The sequence below is a fragment of the Podarcis melisellensis genome (genome assembly GCF_964234715.1).
Source record: "Podarcis melisellensis genome assembly, chromosome: 12".
NCBI lineage: Eukaryota > Metazoa > Chordata > Lepidosauria > Squamata > Lacertidae > Podarcis > Podarcis melisellensis.
In genome coordinates this window covers 53,985,222-54,009,091 of record NC_138544.1, presented here as the reverse complement: position 1 = coordinate 54,009,091, position 23,870 = coordinate 53,985,222, and the positions used below count along the sequence as shown (strand labels likewise).

General features: G+C 46.0%; 1 protein-coding gene across 1 annotated transcript in view; it reads right to left on the bottom strand.

Moving 5' to 3' along the window:
• LOC309353250 (vasoactive intestinal polypeptide receptor-like) overlaps positions 1-23,870 on the bottom strand; it is a 118,217-nt gene that overhangs the window by 22,153 nt on the left and 72,194 nt on the right. The window contains exons 4-6 of the mRNA XM_081882576.1: positions 14,889-14,992; positions 13,500-13,597; positions 12,715-12,847 (exon numbers count right to left, since the gene is read on the bottom strand). Of these exons, the coding sequence (XP_081738702.1) occupies positions 12,715-12,847; positions 13,500-13,597; positions 14,889-14,992 (335 nt within the window). The remainder of the gene's footprint in view (positions 1-12,714; positions 12,848-13,499; positions 13,598-14,888; positions 14,993-23,870) is intronic.

The following is a 23,870-nucleotide window of genomic DNA, read 5'->3' as shown; positions in this document are numbered from 1 at the left end:
TTGAATTTTTAGTTACATACTGTACATACACATACATTATATTTCACATTTGTTCTTGCTCTCCCGAGCTGACCTCCCTCCTTCCTTCTTCTGGCTTTTTTGTGTCCTCTTTGACTTTTCGCATTGTCTTTGTCCATTTTCAATAAGATTGTTCTTCTTCATTTTTTCCATTAAATGTCCGTAAACAAATAAATCTTTCTATAAATACAAATTCTTGCTGTCTGTCTATATTCATTTACAAATATTGTTCAATAGTAGTCCTAATACACATTTTTAATTCATTTTCATATTATTATCCAGTAAATTTCTTTTCCCGTTATGAGATGTTATTTTAATTCTACTGGTTTCCCTATTTCACATCATCTTCTCTATATATAACATAAATTTCCCCCATTCTTTTTGATATGTTTCATCCCCCTGATGTCGAATTTTTACTGTTAATTTGGCTATTTCTGCATACTCCATAACCTTATACTGCCATTCTTCCATTGTAGGCAATTTTTGCTGTTTCCATACCTGAGCCAGCAATAACCTCGCCGCCATTGTTGTGTATAAGAACAGTTTCTGGTCATTCTTGTCAATGTCTTCTCCGGCCATTCCCAACAGGAATGACTCTGGTTTTTTCTTTTCTTTTCTTTTCTTTTCTTTTCTTTTCTTTTCTTTTCTTTTCTTTTCTTTTGGCCATTTCCTTTTTTTATAATATTTTTTATTCATTTTAACATATAAATTATAAAATGTACCATAAACCTTATCACTTATACAATCTTTTTAGACTTCCATCAGCACCTCTGATGATTCACCGTTTTAACCACTTCTTACGCATTTCTTAACCTTATATTGCCTTTACATCTCTTAACAAATCATCCTCCCCCTTCTCCATTTTTACAATACCTCTAATAATACTCCTCCCAAAACTTCTTGCAACCCTACAAACGTCGTCTGTTGTTCACAATTACTTTTCAAATAGTCCGTAAATTTACTCCAGTCTTCCGTGAATTTCTGGTCTCGCCGGTTTCAAATCCTTCCTGTTAGTTTATCTAATTCTGCATAGTCCATTAACTTCATCCTCCATTCTTCAATCGTTGGTAACTCTTCTTGCTTCCATTTTTGGGCCAATAATATTCTTGTTGCTGTTATTGCATAGACTCTGGTGTTTTCAAAAACGTATGCAATGCAGGATTCTCAACTATAGCATCCATGACAGATGGCCATCCAAGCTTTGCTTCCAAACCTCCAAGGAAGGGAGTCCGTTCCACCGTCAAACAGCTCTTACCATCACGAAGTTCTTTCTGATGTTTAGTTGGAATCTCTTTTCTTTTAAAAGAGTCAGACTCTTGGCCCATCTACCTCAGTATTGTCTACCCAGACTGGCAGCAGCTCTGCAGGATTTTAGGAAGCAGCCTTCCCCTGCTCTACCTGGAGACACCAGGGGATTTGCTTTATTGCTGAGCTGTGATCCTTCCCCAAGGAAGGATGTAATAGGCTGCAGAGAGAGCTGGATCTCCACTGACCTGTAAAAACGCTATCAAAGGCTCTAAAAAAAAGTTATGTAGCTCTCAATGCAATTTCCCATTGCCGACAGATCGCTGCTCTGCGCCCTCTGGTGTGACATTTCCATAACGCATTTCTAACGCTATAAGCGACGAGTGTAGATTGGCCTACCGGATTTCCCCCACTGCAGTGCCGAACAAGCAGAGCAGGTCTAAATGGCAACACAGCAGCTGCCTTTGCACAAATTACCTGGGGGAAAACAGGGGGCAGTTTTTCCTCGAGGGGGGTGGGAAAGAATCTTGCTTCCATTCTGTTTTCTTTTCCACTTGCTGATGTGAACCGGGCATGACGATACCATCTTCTGCCCAGCACTAGAGAAGTCAAGAGCATGAGATGTTGCTGAGCTCATGGGTGCTGTGAGGCAAATGCCTTCCAGCAAAGGATGCCTTTTCCTTGCTTGACCCTTCACCCCACCTGCTATTCTTGACTTTCCTTTCCTCCCATTTCTGTCTCTCTTCCCTGCTGTTAACATTTAGATTGCAAGCTTCTAAAAGCAGAGAGCTCCTTTTTTCTTTCCTTGCCTGCTTTGCTCTTTAAAGATTCATCGACGGTGCTGTATTCAGTGACGGCATCAGCAACAAATAACGTGGAGGTTATAAAAGTGCAGCCCCTTTGCATGGCCCAGTGAAATCGAAAAGGCCAAAAAGGTCTAGTTACATCTCCTCCTGCAGACAAGAATGGCCGTTTCTTAACCTTTGCAGTTTCAAACCCCTTGCAGGAGATTATAGCAAACTCAGAGAACACTGTCCGGGGCACAGAAGGAGGAGATATATTGCAAAACGGCCGAGTTCGCCTGAAATCAAACCGAGAAGCTCTCAGTCTGTGTTTGGCTCAAAGCTCTCATATGCCAAGTCAGCCGGGTTTTCGGATGGCACCAAAGGCAAGATGTTGTGAGGACAATCTTGCATTATTGGCCATAGAGTCGGCCAAAGTTTTAACTGCAGAATTGCATCCAGAGGTATACATTCACTGAAAATGGATGTTCCACTAAGGTATCACGTCTGTGCCAACCTTTGAACACCTGCCGACAGCTGTTCTATTCTGCCAAGCTTATGCAGGCAATTAAGAATACATCATTCCACAATGGTTAATTGTTTATGGTTTTTATAGTCTGGTTTTAATGCTTTTATTGCTGTGAACTGTTTCAATATATTCTTCATGACACAGCAGCACACAGATTATTATTTTTTAAAAAAGATAAATAAAAACTAACAATTATTCACGTATGTATCATGCACAACATTTTTTCTTTGTTGTTTAGTCGTTTAGTCGTGTCCAACTCTTCGTGGACCAGAGCATGCCAGGCACTCCTGTCTTCCACTGCCTCCCGCAGTTTTGTCAAACTCATGTTAGTAGCTTCAAGAACACTGTCCAACCATCTCGTCCTCTGTCGTCCCCTTCTCCTTGTGCCCTCCATCTTTCCCAACATCACGGTCTTTTCCAGGGAGTCTTCTCTTCTCATGAGGTGGCCAAAGCCTCAGCTTCAGGATCTGTCCTTCCAGTGAGCACTTGGTGCTGATTTCCTTGAGAATGGAGCGGTTTGATCTTCTTGCAGTCCATGGGACTCTCAAGAATCTCCTCCAGCACCATAATTCAAAAGCATTCATTCTTCGGCGATCAGCCTTCTTGATGGTCCAGCTCTCACTTCCATACATCACTACTGGGAAAACCATAGCTTTAACTATACGGACCTTTGTTGGCACGGTGATGTCTCTGCTTTCTTTGTCTATTCCACTGTTAAAACCATTTGAGCTTTCAATATTGGGAGTGAAATCAGGCACTGTAAAATTTGGAATCCTTTGTTTTCGAACTCGGGGCATCTTTTTCATCAGGAAAGTGTTCCTTATTTGTGACATCTTCAAGCCCAAGATTCACAGTGGCAGCTTAAGTCAATCAATAAATACAGGTACATGACTGACTTTTGTGTCTCTAGAGAAAAGCCAGAAAAGTCTCAGCTACCAGGAAGCAAAATGAAACTGTGCATTGGATCTGTTTGTACAGGAGAGCAGGGTTATTTATTTTATACAGAAAAAAACCAGGAACAAATAACCAGCGACCAACCAAACAGGACCCAGAATGAAATTTAGGTGGGTGGGTTGCCTGTGTGTGTGTGTGTTTTGTTTATATGGCAGACTCCTAATCCTATTCAGGTGACTGGAAGGTCAGCTTTTTGTTTATGGGATTGATCTTGGGTGAAATTGCAAGATTTATTTAGGCAACAGTTTCTCCACACACCCCTCCACTGCCCGCCCCCAAAGGGTTTCCAGTCCCATTCACCCACTCTTAGCCATTCGCTTGTATCTGACCTCAATAATTTCTTCTGACGTTAAGGAAATGTCAAGACATTTAAAAATCCATCTCTCCGAACAGGCAGGCTACATGAACCACAGACGTGTACCCGCCCCTAATATGTCAGTCTTTCAACAGCGCTCACCCCAAATCTGTGGAGGATGCTGAATGGATGTCACACACGAAAAACAACCATCTCCCCAAAATATTCATTTTTTCTTCAAAGAGTTTTATCTATTTTTGGGTTATTTATTCCCTCCCCCCCTCATTTGTTCTCTAAATATTTTGTTTGCAACGCAAACATTTCAGGCAGATCCACACCACACGTTTAAAGCACATCCAAAGCACATTTAAGGCATGTGACTTTCCCTAAAAAGTAATCCTGTAGTTTGTTAAGGTTCTGGGAGCTGTAGTTTGTTATGGGTGCTAAGAGATTTTTAAAAGGTAAAGGACCCCTGTCAGTTAAGTCCAGTCATGGGGTTGCGACACTCATCTTGCTTTATTGGTCGAGGGAGCCAGTGTACAGCTTCCGGGTCATGTGGCCAGCATGGCTAAGCCGCTTATGGCACAACAGAACACCGTGACGGAAGCCAGAGCACACAGAAACGCCGTTTACCTTCCCGCCGCAGCGGTACCTATTTATCTACTTGCACTGGTGTGCTTTCGAACTGCTAGGTTGGCAGGAGCTGGGACAGAGCGCCGGGAACTCATTCCGTCATGGGGATTTGAACCGCCGACCTTCTGATCAGCAAGCCCAAGAGGCTCAGTGGTTTAGACCACCCACCCACACACCTGCAGAAACCGCCTTCTTGACCGTTGGACCTACTATCAGTCTCATCCGCTCAATCTGACAGTCTGTCTTCACATGCAGGGGAAGGTCCCTAACCCATCAAGGGTTTGAGACCCATCAGCTACCCTCACCTGGTTTAGCCGGCCAGTCGAAGTCATTCTGGGGTGCGGCTGCTATTGCATGCTGACAGCTTTGAGAAGTCACAGGTGAGAGCTGAGTACAAGGTGGGGCTCAAAGGTGGACAAACTACCCCAGAAGGAGCATTATGTAGTACCCCTCCCCTAACATCCCATAATGTTCATATTTTAAGACCCACTCCTATGCCCCGATTCCACCCCTCCTTTCCACCCTTCATCACACCTGCTGAGCCCAGGCTTTTTCTACCCCCTGTGAACTTGGCTGGTTGATGTCAGCCAAAGTTGACCTGCTGGGCTCACGTGCCAAATCAGGTTTCGAAAACCAGATAAAAATAGAATTAATCCCCTTCCATCAGCTGCCCTGAATGGAAGCTATTGTCCTGTTCACGGTGTTATTCCTGCAAATCACTCACAGTTGTTTTTAGCCCCTTTCTGATGCTGCTGTCTGTTTGCCAAGTGGAACTAGGCCAAGTCACCAACATCAAAGGGGGAGTTGTGTGTCTGCCGGTGTTGTTTTGCAGTCTAAGAAAATGTGCGTTGAGCTACAAAGGCAGAATTATAAGTACCTGGGCAGGAGACGAGTAGAAACAACATGGAGGAAGCTTTGATGGAAGACTTCCTGGGTAAGAACCTGTGTCAACTGCTCTAAGCTCCTTACAAGGGGTGGGATAATATGTGAAGTTAGTTTTTTAAAAGAACCACCAGAAGAAGATGTAAGATTAAGGGGGCGTTTGTCATTTGCTCAGTTCTGCGTTCTGTTCTTAAGCATCTAATTTACTTATGGAACTCGCTGCCCATAGCAAATACTGAGGGTCACTGGTTCAGATGGCTTTGAAAGAGAACCCTAGAGGTCTTGCAAACAGGACATTGCGGTAGATCAGGGATCCCTGATCTTTTTAGGCCCATGGGCAGATTTGGAATTTCGACCAAGTGTGCCACCCCATCTGGTCACTTCTCCCACCCCCTAGTATGGATTTGTGCCCCCTTCCCTGGGATGGGAAAGCGAGAGAAAAATATGCCTTTATTTTCATTTTCCAAGGGATCTGAGCAGAATTAATCTGAACATACCAGTGGCCTCTGGGCTAGATGGACCTTTGGACGGACACAAAAGAGTTCTTATGTTCAAAGGCCTGAATGCCAATTGAACTGCTATTTGAAAGTGAAGCCAATAGCTGAGCAGGAGGTGGATATTCATTTTCTTTAATGGGGATCCCTACCTCAGAATGGGGATGCGGGTGGCGCTGTGGTTTGAACCACAGAGCCTTGGGCTTGCCGATCAGAAGGTCGGTGGTTCGAATCCCCGCAACGGGGTGAGCTCCCATTGCTTGCTCCCTGTTCCTGCCAACCTAGCAGTTCAAGAGCACGTCAAAGTGCAAGTAGACAAATAGGTACCGCTCTGGTGGGAAGGTAAATGGCATTTCCGTGTGCTGCTCTGGTTTGCCAGAAGCGGCTTAGTCATGCTGGCCACATGACCTGGAAGTTGTATGCCGGCTCCCTCAGCCAATAAAGCGAGATGAGCCCTGCAACCCCAGAGTTGTCCGCGACTGGACCTAATGGTCAGGGGTCCCTTTACCTTTACCTTACCTCAGAATAGCAAGGTTAATCTGCCGTGTTTACTCAGAAGCAAATCCTATTGAATTTGGTGGAACTTACTCACAAGTAAATGGGTCAGGTTTTCTCCCCATTCAACTCCCAGCCTCCCAAGTTCTTTACTATTTTTTATTTTTTAAAAAACAAGACTTTTGGGACTGGTACGGAATACTAACAAGTTTTGACGCTTCGTGTAAATCAGTTTTATATCTTGCCAAATTCATGAGGCATTAAGAGCAAATTGATCCTTACTCATGATAGCGTGATTGTATCCGATCATTTGTCACGCAAGAAACAAATTAAGGGAATCAAACAAGGCCTTGAGGGAAGGCGTTTACGTGCCAGAAATTTAGTTCCCTCATGAACTCTGATTAAAAATAAATAAGCTCCGGCACTTTCCCAAACATCACGGGCAATGAGTCTCAGTGATCCAGCTGGACGAAAAACAACAACCTCCATCTGAAAAGTCAGTTTTGGCCTATACAGACCTATACGGCCTCAGTCCAGTATATCTGAAGGAGCATCTCCACCCCCATCGTTCTACCTGGACACTGAGGTTCAGCTCTGAGGGACTTCTGGTGGTTCCCTCCCTGCGAGAAGCCAAGTTACAGGGAACCAGGCAGAGGGCCTTCTTGGTAGTGGCCCCCGCTCTGTGGAACACCCTCCCACCAGATGTCAAAGAGAAGAACAACTACCAGACTTTTAGAAGACATCTGAAGGCAGCCCTGTTTAGGGAAGCTTTTAATGTTTGATGCATTACAGTGGTACCTCGGGTTAAGAACTTAATTCGTTCTGGAGGTCTGTTCTTAAACTGAAACTGTTCTCAACCTGAGGTACCACTTTAGCCAATGCAGCCTCCCGCTGCTGCCGCACCGCTGCCCAGCAATTTCTGTTCTTATCCTGAAGCAAAGTTCTTAACCTGAAGTACTAATTCTAGGTTGGTGGAGTCTGTAACCTGAAGTGTCTGTAACCCGAGGCACCACTGTACTGTATTTTAATATTTTGTTGGAAGCTGCCCAGAGTGGGTGAGGTATTATTATTATTATTAATAATAAAATAATAATAATAATAATAATAATAAATGTTTTTATAAACATAGGAACACAATATAGGAATACAGAGCCAGTGGACTTAGACCTGGGAGACCAGGTGGCTACTGTGGCATGCTGACAGGTGAGCCACAGGTGAGAGTTGAGTGCAAGCTGCCCAACCTTCTTCTGCATAGCATCAGCAAGGCCAAGAAGGGGATTTTGTTGCCTGGGCAGCCCAGGACCTCCACACACACTGCCCCAGGCTTGCACCCCGGGAAGGCCACTTTGGTGCTGTTAATGCAGAGTTTTGAATTCACCCCCAGAGGCACACTCCAATGTCTCTTGAGACAGATGGATGCGAACAACAACATGCTAAGGGATACACACTAATTCCTATGCTTCATAACCCTTGGCAGCTGGTGAAAAAGGGGAGGAAAGGGAGACAAAGAGCTGCAAACCTTTCGCTTCTGGAGCGCCTAAGCAGGCAATCGAGGGGAGAGGCACAGACCAGACGGATAATGTAGTTCGTACTCAATTTAGCCTGTTACACCTCTCTGTTTGTTTCTTAGAAAATCAGGCTGGGCCACCCAGGCTGTCATGGCTCAGACCAACTGTTGCAAAATAAAAATGGGCAAACGTGATAAATCGACCTTATGCTTCCCAGCTCAGTAACACACATTTATTCAATGCTGGCAGCAGCTGTTGTAACTTGGGTGGACAAGCCAGAGAGGGGGGAAAGAAGAAGCAGATCAGAAAACAAATGTGGCGTAACAGGCGTGATCCGACATGGATTTTCTCGGAAGAAGGCCTCCGAGTTGGAGGGGGCATCGCCACGCCAGAAACCAGTGTCGTGGCTAGGCATGCTTATGGGCTTGTCCAGGGGGGGGATCACACCTGAATAGGGGGCCCACTGTAAACTTCGCCTTTGAACCGGTGCCAGCGACTGGGCTCAACCTCTTCAGCCCCGACTGGGCCAGGCGAGCTGGGAAAGCACTACCAGAGACCTTCCACTGTAGGGAAGCTGGTCTAAGTGCAGTGGACTCACAACTTTGAGCTGTGAGCACCAAACTCAGTGCCAAAGTCAGCCGTGCACAACAGAGTGTGAACTACACGGACGACGGCTCTGAAGCATAGCTTCTTTATTCTTTTACAGCTACTGCAAACTAAAATAAACTAAAGACTAATGGAGACTACCGAACTGCATGAGTGTGACAGTTGCTTAAGCAGTCATCTTGAAGAATGGGTGCTTTTCAATTATGGTGCTGGAGGAGACTCTTGAGAGTCCCATGGACTGCAAGAAGATCCAACCTATCCATTCTGAAGGAAATCAGCCCTGAGTGCTCACTGGAAGGACAGATCCTGAAGCTGAGGCTCCAATACTTTGGCCATCTCATGAGAAGAGAAGACTCCCTGGAAAAGACCCTGATGTTGGGAAAGATGGAGGGCACAAGGAGAAGGGGATGGCAGTGGACAAGATGGTTGGACAGTCTTCTTGAAGCTACCAGCAGGAGTTTGACCAAACTGCGGGAGGCAGTGGAAGACAGGAGTGCCTGGTGTGCTCTGGTCCAGGGGGTCACGAAGAGTTGGACACAACTAAACAACTAAACATCAACAAGCAGTCATCTTATCTCTACACAGATAACACCCAGACTCTCTCAGAGCCAGGCTGGAGCGGAAGAAGCGATGAGCAGATTCCGCCCCCTCCTTTCTGGAAACATTGTCAGTAGATTCTTGCAATGGGAGGGGGGGTGAAATATCCACACCCACCGGCAAGAGTTCTCTACATCTGCTGCACAGAGAAGGAGCATCCAAAACTTTAGCTCTCATTGGGTCTTAACTCTCATTGGGTCTTAACTCACAAAGAGATGTGCCAACCTGCAAAATCACAGCATCCCATAAATGCCCACTTGGCTGTTTTGATCTGCAGAGCTGTCTTTGCTACAGGCTCCACGTGATACTCATTCCGCATTTGTAAGAAATCTATCATCTAGTGTGGACTCTGGAACTCCCTGCCTATTGAAATCAGGCAGATGCCTGCACTGTACTCTTTCTGGCACCTGCTAAATGCATTTTTTTGTTTCCAGACAGATATGTATGTTTCCAGCTTATTGCTGATTTTCATCCTCTTTTGAAGGTTTTAAATAGTCGTGTTTTATACCGATCCCCCCCCCCGATAACTTCATTGCCTTATCCTTTCTGTAAACCATTTTTTTTAAAAAAGATTAAATTTTAGGAAATAAAAATAAGGGCCAGGAAAAGTGTGGTGATGGAAAATGGATTTGTTTCACCTGGAACTGTTTCCAAAGTCAGGTGTGAGAGTGTATTCAGGTCTTACAACAATACTCAGATGGTTGGCCCTCAACAAATAACACTTCCAATTTGGGGGAGGGGCAGTGATGGCTGGTGCCCTGTGGGAATTGTGGACAGGAAAGATGTGAGGAGCCAACAGTAGGTGGTGCTAGAGCCAAGGACAATGCAGAGGCAACTCCTCCTACTTTTGTCTCCATCCTCTTCCCTGCTGGATTCTGCAAGGACAACACTGGGACTAGGGAAAAAGAAGCTGACTGGAACCCTAGACCAGTGTTTCCCAACCTTGGGCCTCCAGATGTTTTTGGCCTACAACTCCCATCATCCCTAGCTAGCAAGACCAGTGGTCAGGGATGATGGGAATTGTAGTTCAAAAACAGCTGGAGGCCCAAGGTTGGGAAACACTGCCCTAGACTGGTTGCAAGTAGGAAAGTGGGCAGGTGGGGGCTGGCTGAGGGCAGACTGAGATTTGTGGGGCCTTCTACCTTCCATTGCTTGAGGGACCAACGACTGTTTTCCCGTGAAGGAAAGCTTGTGGTATAGCTATGTACTAAATCAGGCTTCCTCAACCTCGGCCCTCCAGATGTTTTTGGCCTACAACTCCCATGATCCCTAGCTACCAGGACCAGTGGTCAGGGATGATAGGAATTGTAGTCTCAAAACATCTGGAGGGCAGAGGTTGAGGAGGTAAATGTAAAGGGACGCCTGACCGTTAGGTCCAGTTGCGGACGACTTTGGGGTTGCAGGGCTCATCTCGCTTTACTGGCCGAGGGAGCTGGCGTACAGCTTCAGGGTCATGTGGCCAGCATGACTAAGCCGCTTCTGGCGAACCAGAGCAGTGCATGGAAACGCCATTTACCTTCCCACCAGAGCAGTACCTATTTATCTACTTGCACTCTGACGTGCTTCTAAATTGCTAGGTTGGCAGGAGCAGGGACTGAGCAACGGGAGCTCACCCCGTTGCGGGGATTTGAACTGCCTACCTTTTGATCGACAAGTCCTAGGCTCTGTGGTTTAGACCACAGCACCACCAGCGACCCAGAGGTTGAGGAAGCCTGCACTAAATAGAGTAAATGATGGTCTAGAGGCAGTGTAGGTAGTGAGGAAGATACAGAGATTTATTTTGGGGGCTTCTTCTTCTAACTGTGTGTGTGTGTTTGTGTGAGACCCCATTCCTTTCTTGCCGTCTTTTCTTCCAGCTCGCTGCCGTTGTGAAAGCAGAGGGGGCAGGAGGAGGATGAGAAGCCCGTAATATGAATCAGCACGGACTTTATTAATATAATCGTTCTTTTTTATAGCATTTATACGGATGACTTTTACAAGACCGCTTTCAAAACAGACACATTCTCCTAGGAGACCATCAAGGCGGGGAAACAGTCCTTAGGAGTGCTACGTGACATCGCAGCAAAACATGTTATGCACACTTCTTGGGGCGAAAAGGTTGCTTAGTGTGCCCAATTGCTTGCCCAGTCTTCGCTGCCGTGCTCTACAACTCTACATTAGCCTGTGCTTTTAAAAAGTCACCAGCATTTTAAGAACACAAAGATAGCCTTCAGGATCAGGCCAGCATCCTGTTCGCACATCGCCTAACCAGATCCCCCAAAACAGAAACCTGCAAGCAGGACCAATCACAAGAGCGGTCCCCCATGCAGTTTCCAGCTGCCGCCGTTCAGAAGGGTCACAGCCTTCCAACCGTGGATTGCAATGAGAATTTCTCCTCATATGCAATTTTGCCTTGTGCACATTTCCCCCCCTTTTGCAAAACAGAATCCCTAATATAACAAATTTTGTACCTTCTTTTCGGTGACATATGGGTTTTGCAAAATATGGCCCCAATTAAAACTGTCAGACAGCCAGAAGAATCCTCGCACCAGTTGTGCATTGCAGCAGCTGAACGGGGACATTCATTTACAAGCAGGAAACCCAAGCATCATGGAAGCATAGAGTTGGAAGGGGACCCCGAAGATCATCTAGCCCAACCCTCAGCAATGCAGGAATGTGCAGCTGTCCCATACGGGGATCGAACCTGCGACCTTGGCATTATCGGCACCACGCTTTAACCAGTTGAGCTATCCAAAGCCAATAATTGCAGGGGAAGAAAGACACCAGGAGCAGCAGCCCATAGAGGCAGTCCTTGGTAATAGGACACCCTGTGTGAGGCCAAAATTTGACACTCCTTTGACCCTTGTAGCACTTTCCCAGAAGCAGGTAAGCAAATTGTTGGGCTTTGGGAAGAAGGCTCTGGCAGTGTCCCAGGGCCCTCCCAGCTCCTTCCCAAAGCTAGGTAAGGGTTAACTAGGTTTTGGGAAGGAAGAAGGAGGACTCTAGGACCCTGCGAGAGCCCTCATGCCTTCTTCCCCAAAGCCCAGCACTTTCTAGTCCCCTGTGGGGGGGGGGGGGAACCAGTCATGCTGCCTTAAATCTGCTTCTGCAGCCCTTTTCAGGCAAGCATAGGGTTAATAATACCAATACTACTAATAATAATTTATTTATACCCCGCCCATCTGACTGGGTTTCCCCAGTCACTCTGGGCGGCTCCCAACAGAATATTAAAAACATGATAAAGCATCAAACATTAAAAACTTCCTTAAACAGGGCTGCCTTCAGATGTCTTCTAAACGTTTATTTCCTTGACATCTGAGGGCGTTCCACAGGGCGGGCGCCACCACCGAGAAGGCCCTCTGCCTGGTTCCCTGTAACCTCGCTTCTCTCAGGGAGGGAACCGCCAGAAGGCCCTTGGGTCTGGACCTCAGTGTCCAGGTTGAACGATGGGGGTGGAGATGCTCCTTCAGGTCTACAGGACCAAGGCCGTTTAGGGCTTTAAAGGTCAGCACCAACACTTTGAATTGTGCTCAGAAACGTACTGGGAGCCAATGTAGGTCTTTCAGGACCGGTGTTATATGGTCTCAGCGGCCACTCCCAGTCAAGTTACGAGAGAGGCAAAATGGAGCATGCAAGACTAGAACAGAGGAGACCCTCCACCCGTCCCTGAGCGCTCCCAGCAGAAGGCACAACTGACCGAGCCAATGGAGCAGTGGTCGGACTCCCCTCTCTCAAAGAGAATGACGTCCTTGATGAAGACGGCGATGGCTCTCATGATGAAGGACATGAAGAGATGCATGTGGATGTAATTCCGAGTGCAGTGGAGTTTCCTGGATGAGAGAAAGAGAGAAAGGAGTCTTTCAAAAGGGGCCCACCACACAGAGAGCCCGACTGAAACTGGTTTAAGAGCCAAGGGGCAAGCCGACTCTCTTCCCCTCCCTCAAGTTTCCCGTGTGTGTCTCTGTGACGTTAACATATGAGAGTGCTGGAGGTGAAATAGTTAAACAGGTTACCCAATCAGGACCCAGGGGGTGGAGTCAGAGGGACTATAAAACCGGCTCTGGGAGGGACGAAGAGGGGAGTTTGTTGGGAGTTGGGTGGTTGGTTGGAGTGGGAGTGAATTGGGATAGAGTTTGTGGGTAGGTTGAGTTAGTGTAGCGAAATAAGCTGAGTCAGGAACAGTTAGGAGCTAGGAAGACAAGTAAATATCTGAGAGGTGGTTTAGTGAGTGAGAGCAGGTAGCGGAAGTTATAGGTCTTGATAGGCACCCCATGATTGTAATTGTCCGATACGTTTATGAAACCACACGCTTGTTTTACTGCAATAAATAAACCAAAGTTTATGTTCCAATTTAACCCTGACTGGACTCAGTATTGTACCAGGTAGGGCCTGGGTGGTGGCAGTGAGAAATAAAGTGGTGGCACAGGGATCAATAGACGGTGAAACATCCGGGGACCCTGTGTGATCGCCACAGTCTCTTACCTGAAGAGACACAGAACCACCATGGCCGCCGTGAGAGCAACGAGAGACAAACTGTGCCCAATGGTGTACCCAGTCTTCACAGTGCCGTAGAATGTGTTCTGTCAACACAGAAAAGAGAAGTGAATAACAGTGTGTTTGCCTATTCGTTCGTTCAGTTTGTATCCCGCTTGTCTGCCAACAGGCCCTCAAAGAAGCTTACAATGTTTTCGATCGCAGGCCTGCTTTTCTTGAAGAACATTCCAGATCTGATCCCCAGGGTCGGCCCAATACATTTTGGCGCCTGAGGCAAACCACCAGGGAAGAAGGGGTGAGTGAAGAGCTACGTTAGGAACAAGGGAGGAATAAACATTGGGATCTGGTCTCCTGTGGATCCTGCCACCTGAGGCAGTCACTTTACCTGACAATCTCCATGCTCTCCAGGTATGGTTGGAAACATCCCTGTAGGAAACCCAGGAGAGCTGATGGTACACTGAGGTAGATGGACCAATGGTCTGAGGCAGTTTTTGATGTTCAGTTCAAATTCAAATTCTTCTTCCATCTTCCCTCATCTCCCAGCTTACTTCACCTTCTCCCAATCCCAGTGCCTCAGCCTTCACTTCAGGACGTCAACTGCTATTACCTACCACGCGACAGATCGTACAACCTATATTGCCCTCAGTATTTTGTGGGTCAGTTAAAGAAACTCCATGGTACTGGTCTCTAAGTCGGGGTGGATAACCTATTGCAGCCTGAGGGCCACAGTTCTTCATGGAGAACTTTCTGGGGCCTGTTTGTAGAAAGTGCAAAAGCAGATGAGACCAAGGTATCTGTGGGAAGAACAAAGGATGTGACTGTTTTCTTTGTACAGTCATACTTCATGTTACTGTTGCTTCAGATTGAGCATTTTCAGGTTGTGTCCCGCGATGACACGGAAGTACCGGAAAGGGTTACTTTTGGGTTTTGCCGCTCACACATGCGCAGACAAAATGATGTCATGCGCATGCGCAGAAGCGGCGAGTTGCGACCCACACATGTGCAGATGCGGGTTGCGTTCCTTTCAGGTTGCGAACGGGCCTCCAGAACGGATCCTGTTCGCAACCAGAGGTACCACTGTACAGTGGGTTGAGTTCCAGTTGCACAAAAGCCAGTGGTTTCTACACAAACACGCCCCTTTCTCCTGTCCTCCTTCAAGGCAAGAAAGAAGCATCGTCACAGTTCTAGGACACATGCCAACAAGGCAAATGCATCTGAAGGAGGTGTGGAACTGAAGCCATTTCCCAGCCCAAGCCACCAGTGGTTTGTCGCTCTCATAGCATAAAATGCAGCATTGTCCCCAAAGCTTCTGGAAACCGAATATTCGGCTTCTCTCGGCAACCCTACCAAACCCGACCTTGCTTCGAGTTTACTGACCTGTTCCACCACGTTTGTGGCATTGGGATCATACCCACACGCTGCGATGTATGGAGGGTACATTTCAGACCAGCCTTCGCTGGTACAGTTCCTGCTCACATTACCTAGAGGGGAAGAAAGCAAGAGGGTTGCAAGGCTTGACGGCTACAGAGTTGGGTAAGAATCTCTGGGGATTACATATTCTACTTGATCGTTTGCCTTTTTGACGGGTGTACCTAAAATAAACCCCACAGAGTCTGAAACAATAAAAAGTCGTAAAAACAGAAAAGTATCTATCTATCTACAGGTATCTATCATCTATCTATCTATCTATCTATCTATCTATCTATCTATCTATCTATCTATCTATCTATCATCTATCTATCTATCTATCTATCATCTATCTATCTCTATCTATCTATCTATCTATCTATCTATCTATCTATCTATCTATCTATCTATCATCTATCTATCTATCTATCTATCTATCTATCTATCTATCTAGGGCACTACAGATAAAATTAGCAAAATCCTCCATAAACACAATATCAAAACAGCCTTTTGCACCAACCAAAAAATAGCCAATATCCTCAGAAACCCCAAGGATAAAATCCAGTTGGAAAACCAAGGGGTCTATGAAATACCCTGCAAAGTCTGCCCAGCCACGTACATTGGACAAACAAACAGACGAATAAATGCACGTATCGCAGAACACAAGAATGCCGTCAAAAAAGAAGAAAAAACTTCCTCTCTTTTCCAACACATGAAAGAAACAGGACACGAAATTAATTTTGCAGATTCCAAATTGCTCTTTAACATGGAACATCACCACAAGAGAATAATCATGGAAGCCATCGAGATAGAGAAACACCCTCACAACATGAACAAGCGTGACGACACATCCCGCTTGCCAGACATCTGGAAATTAGCCCTCCCCACAAAAACTGACACCAGATCCAGAGGCACACAGAACGCCATCACCAATCAACCACACCAGACCCAAACCCAGACCCTCTCCACAGATAAATTACAGACACCATCCAGTAGCCAAACCATGGTGGCACCTCCGGATGCTGCACCCCCCTGCAATCCCTACACAGATCTGGCTGACACAAGCCACAAAACCACAGCTCGCCCCTATACACGAAGCCAAGCCAGAGCACAACTAAGTGCAGTACAGCCATCTTCTCAGAAAAACTCTTCACAAAGTTCAAGAGGTCAAGACACAAAGACTTTAGCAACTAATCCACACCTAATGACCCACCTAAGTGGTACTCAGGATATCACTCAAGAAATCACTCAGGATATCCCTCAAGTAATTAAGGAACAAAAGAAGAAAAGGCACACTAGCCTGGGAACTTCCTCTCTGCCCAGAACATTGGAGGCTATACACCACACCCCCTCAACAGTATTTATAGGAACTCAAACACTGAGATCCTGCTCTGTTCCAGTAACAAGAAGCCGAAAGCACCAGCCTGAAGATGACGAGTGAGACCTCGTCGAAACGTCGCCTAGACACCCCAACTTTTACACGGGAAGACACCCGAGGACACCAAAACCTGCATTCCTGTACCCGTGAAAATCTACGAAAGCAACTATCTATCTATCTATCTATCTATCATCTATCTATCTATCTATCTATCTATCTATCATCTATCTATCTATCTATCTATCTATCTATCTATCTATCTATCTATCTATCATCTATCATCTATCTATCATCTATCTATCTATATCTATCATATCTATCTATCTATCTATCTATCTATCTATCTATCTATCTATCATCTATCTATCTATCTATCTATCATCTATCTATCTATCTATCTATCTATCTATCTATCTATCTATCATCTATCATCTATCTATCTATCATCTATCTATCTATCTATCTATCTATCATCTATCTATCATCTATCATCTATCTATCTATCTATCTATCTATCTATCTATCTATCTATCTCTATCTATCTATCTATCATCTATCATCTGTGCTGGAATGAGACAGTTTCTGCCATGTGCCCCAAATTTAGCAAGTGGGTGCCTTCTTCAGGAGGGAGTTCCAAAAATTGGACCTGCAACACCAAATGCACGGCTTCTAGTAGTTACAAGCTGTGTGTCTGAGCTAGAAATTACCTCAGCAGAGTTCCCTGTGCTGAAGAAAAGATTGTTCAGCCTCTTTGCAAACTGTAGCCTTGTGAGGGGAACAGGGGGCTTCTAACAACTCTTAGCACCATTGAGAAGCGACAGTTCCCAGAATCCTTTGGGGGAAGCCATGACGGTTTAAAGTGGTATCAAAGTGCTTTAAGTGCAGGGTGTGAATGTGGCCTGAGTGTGCAACTTGGGGGGGGGGGGAGGAGAGAGAGCCTACCTCAGCGCCAGAGTCTTGTGAGGGAAGGGGGAAAGCAACAAGTTACCACTTCCCAGCTTCTCCGAGGCATTTCTCCATCTTTTAAAAGGGTATTTTATTGATTTGTTAACCAAAAAATAAATAAAATAAAAAAGTGCAAATGTAACTGTCAGGGGCTCAGGAGCAGAGGCACAGGAGAGGGAGGAAATGGAGAGCGAAGGGGAGGAATCCGAAGGGAACGTAAGCGATGACAGTGGTCCGAGGTCTCTGAGTCTTTCCAGCGAATCGGAAGACTCACAGAAAGGGGCTCCCATGGTCAGAGCAAGGGGGTTGCCTAGGGGAACACCCCAGGAAGAAGGGACCAGAGGGGACTCAGAGAGCAGCAGTTGGAAATCAGGACCAGCTTCCCCACCAGAGAGCAGTAGGGGGGAGGAGTCCCAGGTATCAGGATCAGGCTGCTCACTGCCAGCGGGAGGAGATGAGTCAGGATTGGCCACGCCTTCATCCGAGAGAGAGGAAACGGTTGAGAGGAAGGTTGGAAGCTGGGCGCGCGCGCCAAGTTCAAATGTACAGGCGAGCGGCACAGTGGGTAGCCCGGGTAGGGAGCCAGGTCCTAAAGCCCGCCGAAAGGAGGGACAGGAGTCCGGGGGATCAGCGTCAGAAGAGTCCAGGAAGGAGGAGACACAGGGGGGCAGAAGGACCCAGAGGAGAAAGGAGAGACAGAAAAGGTGGAGTAAAGCGAGAGTCTTAAACTGGTGTACAGGGGGTGGAGACTCAGACGGGGCTTCGCCGATCTAGCGTCTAGACGTAGGGCTGCACGCTGCGGCTTGTAAATGGAAACTGAACCTCAATAAAGACTTTTGTACATTACTACCGGCTAGCGTTGGTCCTCTGTGAGCTGGGACCTGGAGGCAGCTCTGACAGTAACAAAAAGAAAGACTAAAAAACTAAAAACCACAAAGCATCACAGCTTGGAAGGACAAAAGTACAAAGATGCAGCACAGCTCCAAATAAAGTATTGACTCGTACAGAAAATCCCTTTACAAATAAAGATATACAAAAATGAAAGCATTGTCCACTTGTTTAGTTCCATCATTACTGAGAATAAAGGTTCTGTATAGTCTTAAACCTGCCAGGCATTTGCATTTACTGGTGGCAGTGAGTGACTATCTCCCTCAGTGTTCTTATAAGAAATAAAATCATGCCTTCTATCTCTCCATCTCTGCCAGAGTTTCCCAAACTTGGATCTCCAGTTGTTTTTGGACTACAACTCCCATCAGCCCTAGCTAGCAGGATCAGTGGTCAGGGAGGATGGGAACTGTAGTTCAAAAACAAGTCTAGGAAACCCCGGTCTATATGGCCATCAAGCTCTGCCCTTTAGATATTTTTAGTTTATGAGATACCTTTACAAGAAGGGCAATTTGCCAAACCTTATTGCTCTATATCACACTCATTATGGGATGCAGAGGGGGCCACCAACCTCTCTGGGCCAGTCGACGCTTTTGGAATGTGGAGAAAAGTTTGTGGGTGCCAGTCACAAAATGACTGCTGTATCCAAAGGAACAAATAAAGACACAGGGAACACAGAGGCACGGGCCTGCCCCACCCTCCGTTAATCGAGGGGGGGGGAGTGCTATCTACCACAAAGAGAGAAGCTTCTTGCCCCCTCCTCTCCTCATAACTGAAGGAAGAGCAGGGGTCCAACGCAGTGAAATGTGGGAATGTTTTCCCCCATCCCAGACATCTTTAATGAGAGTTCCAAAAGTACATAGGTGCACTACACATGATGGTCTAAACCACTGAGCCTAGGGCTTGCTGATCAGAAGGTCGGTGGTTCAAATCCCTGCAACGGGGTGAGCTCCTGTTGCTCGGTCCCTGCTCCTGCCAACCTAGCAGTTCGAAAGCACATCAAAGTGCAAGTAGATAAATAGGTACCGCTCTGGCGGGAAGGTAAACGGTGTTTCCGTGCGCTGCTCTGGTTCGCCAGAAGCGGCTTAGTCCTGCTGGCCACATGACCCGGAAGCTGTATGCCGGCCCCCCCCGGCCAATAAAACGAGATGAGCGCCACAACCCCAGAGTCTGGACCTAAGGGTCCGGGGTCCCTTTACCTTTACCTTTACCACGGTTAATGGAGACAGAAAGTCAGGTTGTGCATCTGTAACAGTGAGCTGCTAGGTTGGCAGGAGCAGGGACCGAGCAACGGGAGCTCACCCCATCGTGGGGATTCAAACCGCCGACCTTCTGATCGGAAGCCCTAGGCTCTATGGTTTAACCCACAGCACCACCTGCGTCCCTTATGCACCGTGGTAGTCATTTGTATAACTGTATTGTCTGCAAAACCATTTGTACTATTTATCTCCCCTTTTATGACCTAAATTTGCAACCCGCCTTTCTGTCCAAAGACGCTCCCAAATGCCAAAGTTTCCAAACGTAGCCAAACTTTCTGCGCAGCCCAAGCGTATTTCTTAATTCTTAATAACGTTGAATCCCCAGAAACTCCCGCTGGGTTATACAAACTGCCCACATTTTGACAGCTCCGTAATAAGTACTCAGCCGTGCTGCGCTTTGTTTCTCTAAGTGCTTGGCGCATTAGCTCTGCTGCGTGGGTTTGGCTATCAATAGGCAACTCGCCTAAATGCAATTTCTGCCTCTTCTTAAAGCTCATCCTCTCTGTGATGCTTTTGTTCTCCTGTTCCTTACACTTGACTGAAGTGCCCTCCCATTGACAAAGTTTCGCGCCCCTTCCACTCACATTGATGGGAGATTTGAAACAGATTCTGCTTCCTTTTGGGATTTGTCTGCCTTTCTTACCCAGGGCTTTGTTGGAACCCCAGAATCTTCCCGTACCCCAAACTCTGGAATGCCATGAAGGAATAGCCATGGGAATGGCTGGAACATGCGCAGAGCGGACGTGGTTCGACTGGTGGGGCAGAGCTGCAGTACTAGCTTCCCACCAGCAGGGGCACTGGTGCTAATTGGGAGGAAGAGGGGAAAGGCGTCAGAGGGTTAGCATCACTGTCTCCCGCTGCGGAGGCAGAGCTTCTCTTCTCTCCCTGCCAATCACTCGCAGCCAAGTAAGATCATCTTCCATGAATATGGTCTTAGCAGTGAGTCCTTAAGGGACTGTGGAGGCCAATTCTGGATCCACACATCCTTCCACAGAGGGGACATAGGTTTCCGGGTGGGAGTTGATCACAGTGAGGGTTTGCCAAACATGCCTTTCTCTTAGTTCCTTTCTCCCTTTCGTCCTGAGTTAGTGCTTCTTCAAAGTCCACAACGCCTTTGCTAGAGGCTATTCTTCAACTGAAGCACTCGCAGGCCAGTGTTTCCTAATTATCAGCTCACATACTGCATTTTTAAAGATTTGCCTTGAGAGCATCTTTAAGCCTCTTTTGTTGACAACCGGTATTTTGCTTTCCATTCTTAAGTTGGGAATAGAGTACAGTGGTACCTTGGGTTAAGTACTTAATTTGTTCTGGAGGTCCGTTCTTAACCTGAAACTGTTCTTAACCTGAAGCACCACTTTAGCTAATGGGGCCTCCTGCTGCTGCCTTGTCGCTGGAGCACGATTTCTGTTCTCATCCTGAAGCAAAGTTCTTAACCCGAGGTACTATTTCTGGGTTAGCGGAGACTGTAACCTGAAGCGTATGTAACCCGAGATACCACTGTAGTTGCTTTGGTAAGATGATAATCAGGCATTCAAACAACAGTCCAACAAAGTTGATGTTGAAGAATCGTTGCTTTGGCCCTGGTGATCTTTGCTTCCTCCAGGACACTGACATCAGTTTGCCTTTCTTCACATTAAGCTTAATAGATTTTACATGGGGTTAAGAAGAGTCGGACACGACTAAACAACTAAACAACAATAGTTTTACCTCTATCACTTGTTTCATTTTTATTTTTTAAAAATTAATGGTTTGCCCCCTCTCCCCATGTTTTTAGTGGTTCTTATTTTTACCTGTAAGCTGCCTGGAGCCCCATCAGGGGAAAAGGCAGGTTATAAATCATAGAATCTTAGAGTTGGAAGGGACCCCACGAGTCATCTAGTCTAACCCCCTGCAATGCAGGAATCTCAGCTAAAGCATACATGACAGTTGGCCATCAAACTTCTGCTTCAAAACCTTCAAGAATGGCGAGTCTACCACCTCTCATGGAAGTCTGTTCCACTGCTGAACACCTCTGACTGTCAGAAAGCTTTTCTAAATGTTAAGTCAGCATCTCCTTTCTTGTAACTTGAAGCCATTGGCTTGAGTCCTACCCTCAAGAGCAGGAGAAAACAAGCATGTTCCATGTGACAGCCCTTAAGATATCTGAAGATGGGTATCCTATCTCCTCTCAGTCTCCTCTTTTCCAGCTCCTTCAAGGCTTAGTTTCCAGACCCTTGATAATCTCAGTTGCCTTCCTCTGCACACATTCCAGCTTGTCAACATCCTTCTTAAATTGTGGTGCCCAGAATTGGACACAGTATTCCAAGTGTGGTCTGACTAAGGCAGAATAGAATGGGACTATAACTTCCCTGACAAACTTAGACAGCATCTTAAAAAGCAGAGACATCACCTTGCCGAAAAAGATCCGTATAGTTCAAGCTATGGTTTTCCAAGTAGTGATGTATGGAAGTGAGAGCTGGACCATAAAGAAGGCTGATCGCTGAAGAATTGATGCTTTTGAATTATGGTGCTGGAGGAGACTCTTGAGAGTCCCATGGACTGCAAGAAGATCAAACCTCTCCATTCTGAAGGAAATCAGCCCTGAGTGCTCACTGGAAGGACAGATCCTGAAGCTGAGGCTCCAATACTTTGGCCACCTCATGAGTAGAGAAGACTCCCTGGAAAAGACCCTGATGTTGGGAAAGATGGAGGGCACAAGGAGAAGGGGACAGCAGAGGACGAGATGGTTGGACAGTGTTCTCGAAGCTACCAGCATGAGTTTGACCAAACTGCAGGAGGCAGTAGAAGACAGGAGTGCCTGGTGTGCTCTGGTCCATGGGGTCACGAAGAGTCGGATACGACTAAACAACAACAACAAATAACTTCCCTTGATCTGGACACTAGACTTCTGTTGATGCAGCCTAGAATAATGTTAGCTTTTTTTGCTGCTGTACCACACTGTTGACTCATGTTAAGCTTTTTTTTTAAAATAAATTTTATTGGTTTCCATTCAATTATACATTTCGTCTCGAATACAACAAATCATAACTGCTTTTTGACTTCCTTCAGCGTCTCTGACAATCATCCATATTTATACCTTTAATACACATTCCTTCTTTTGCATTGCCCTTGTTCCCCCTTGCTCCCTTGTTTTTAATAAACAATACTTATTTGTTTTTTTACAGTGCCTCTTGAAATCCCACTAGCGTTGTGTTTACACCACATGTGTTTTTCATGTTAAACTTTTGGTCCACCAAGACCCCTAGATCTTTTTCACATGTACTGCTAGCAAGCCAGGTGCCCCGAATCCTATATCTGTGCATCTGGTTCTTCCTGCCTAAGCGCAGAACCTTACATTTGTCCCTATTGAAATTCATTTTGTTAGCTTGTTCCCAGTTCTCCAATCCATTGAGGTCATTTTGAATTCTGATTCTGTCATCTGCAGCATTAGCTACCCTTCCCAGTTTGGTGTCATCTGCAAATTTGATGACTAGGAGCCACAGATTGTTGCCTCTTTCATGAACTTGTCCAATTCTCTTTCAAAACCATCCAAGTTGGTGGCCATGACTGCCTCTTGTGGCAGAGAATTCCATAGTCTGACTATGTGTTGCATGTTTTCTTTCATCGGTCATGAATCTTCCAACATTCCAACATATCCTCCACCTGGAAGTTCAAGAAGCATCAAGGAAATATTCCAACACTCAAGGAAGCCATGAAGTTGGACTTGTGAGGGGAGTGGCCTGGGGGGGGCAGAAGGGTGTGGCTCAGGAAGGTATGTGGCCTGGAGAAATTCTCAAGGGCCAAATACAAGTAGCCTGGAGGGCCACATTTGAGCACCAGACTTGAGTTTCATTAACCCTGTTGTGAAGGAATGACTGAGTACAGTTCATGTTGCCTGACACCGCAGCTGAATGGGATGAAAATGACTTTCATATTTGAAAAGTAATTGTGATGACCAGATTACATTTGTAGGTTTGCAAGAAGTTTTGTGAGGTAAATTATTTGAATTATTGCAAAAATGGTTAAAGAGGTAGATTGTGAGTTAAGATAATTAAAGGCAATAGGAATTTAAGAAATGCCGAAGAAATGATAAAAATGGTAAAATGATAAAAAAATCATCAGAGGTGCTGATGGAAGTCCAAAAAGATTGTATAAGATGTGAAGTCCTGTGGAATGTATAATAATTCGTATGTTGAAATTAATAAAAATTATATATTAAAAAAAGAAAAGAAAATGACTTTCATATTCCAACTGCTCTATTTTCCATGGAATTGTTGGCTTGCTTCACTTGGCAACACTCTGAGTTCTGTGTTTACCCAGAATTCCCCTGAAAAATGTAAGCAAGGGTCCAAAATGCATCAGTTTTTCTCCCCGGGAACGGCTCGACGGATGAAGGAGATGGCGGCGAAATTGTAAGGGACTGTTTATGTTTGCTGCCTCGTTTCTGGGAGTCGGCGTGATTGATTCTGCCGGGGCAAAAAGCAGAAAAGAGAACAAAATGATCTG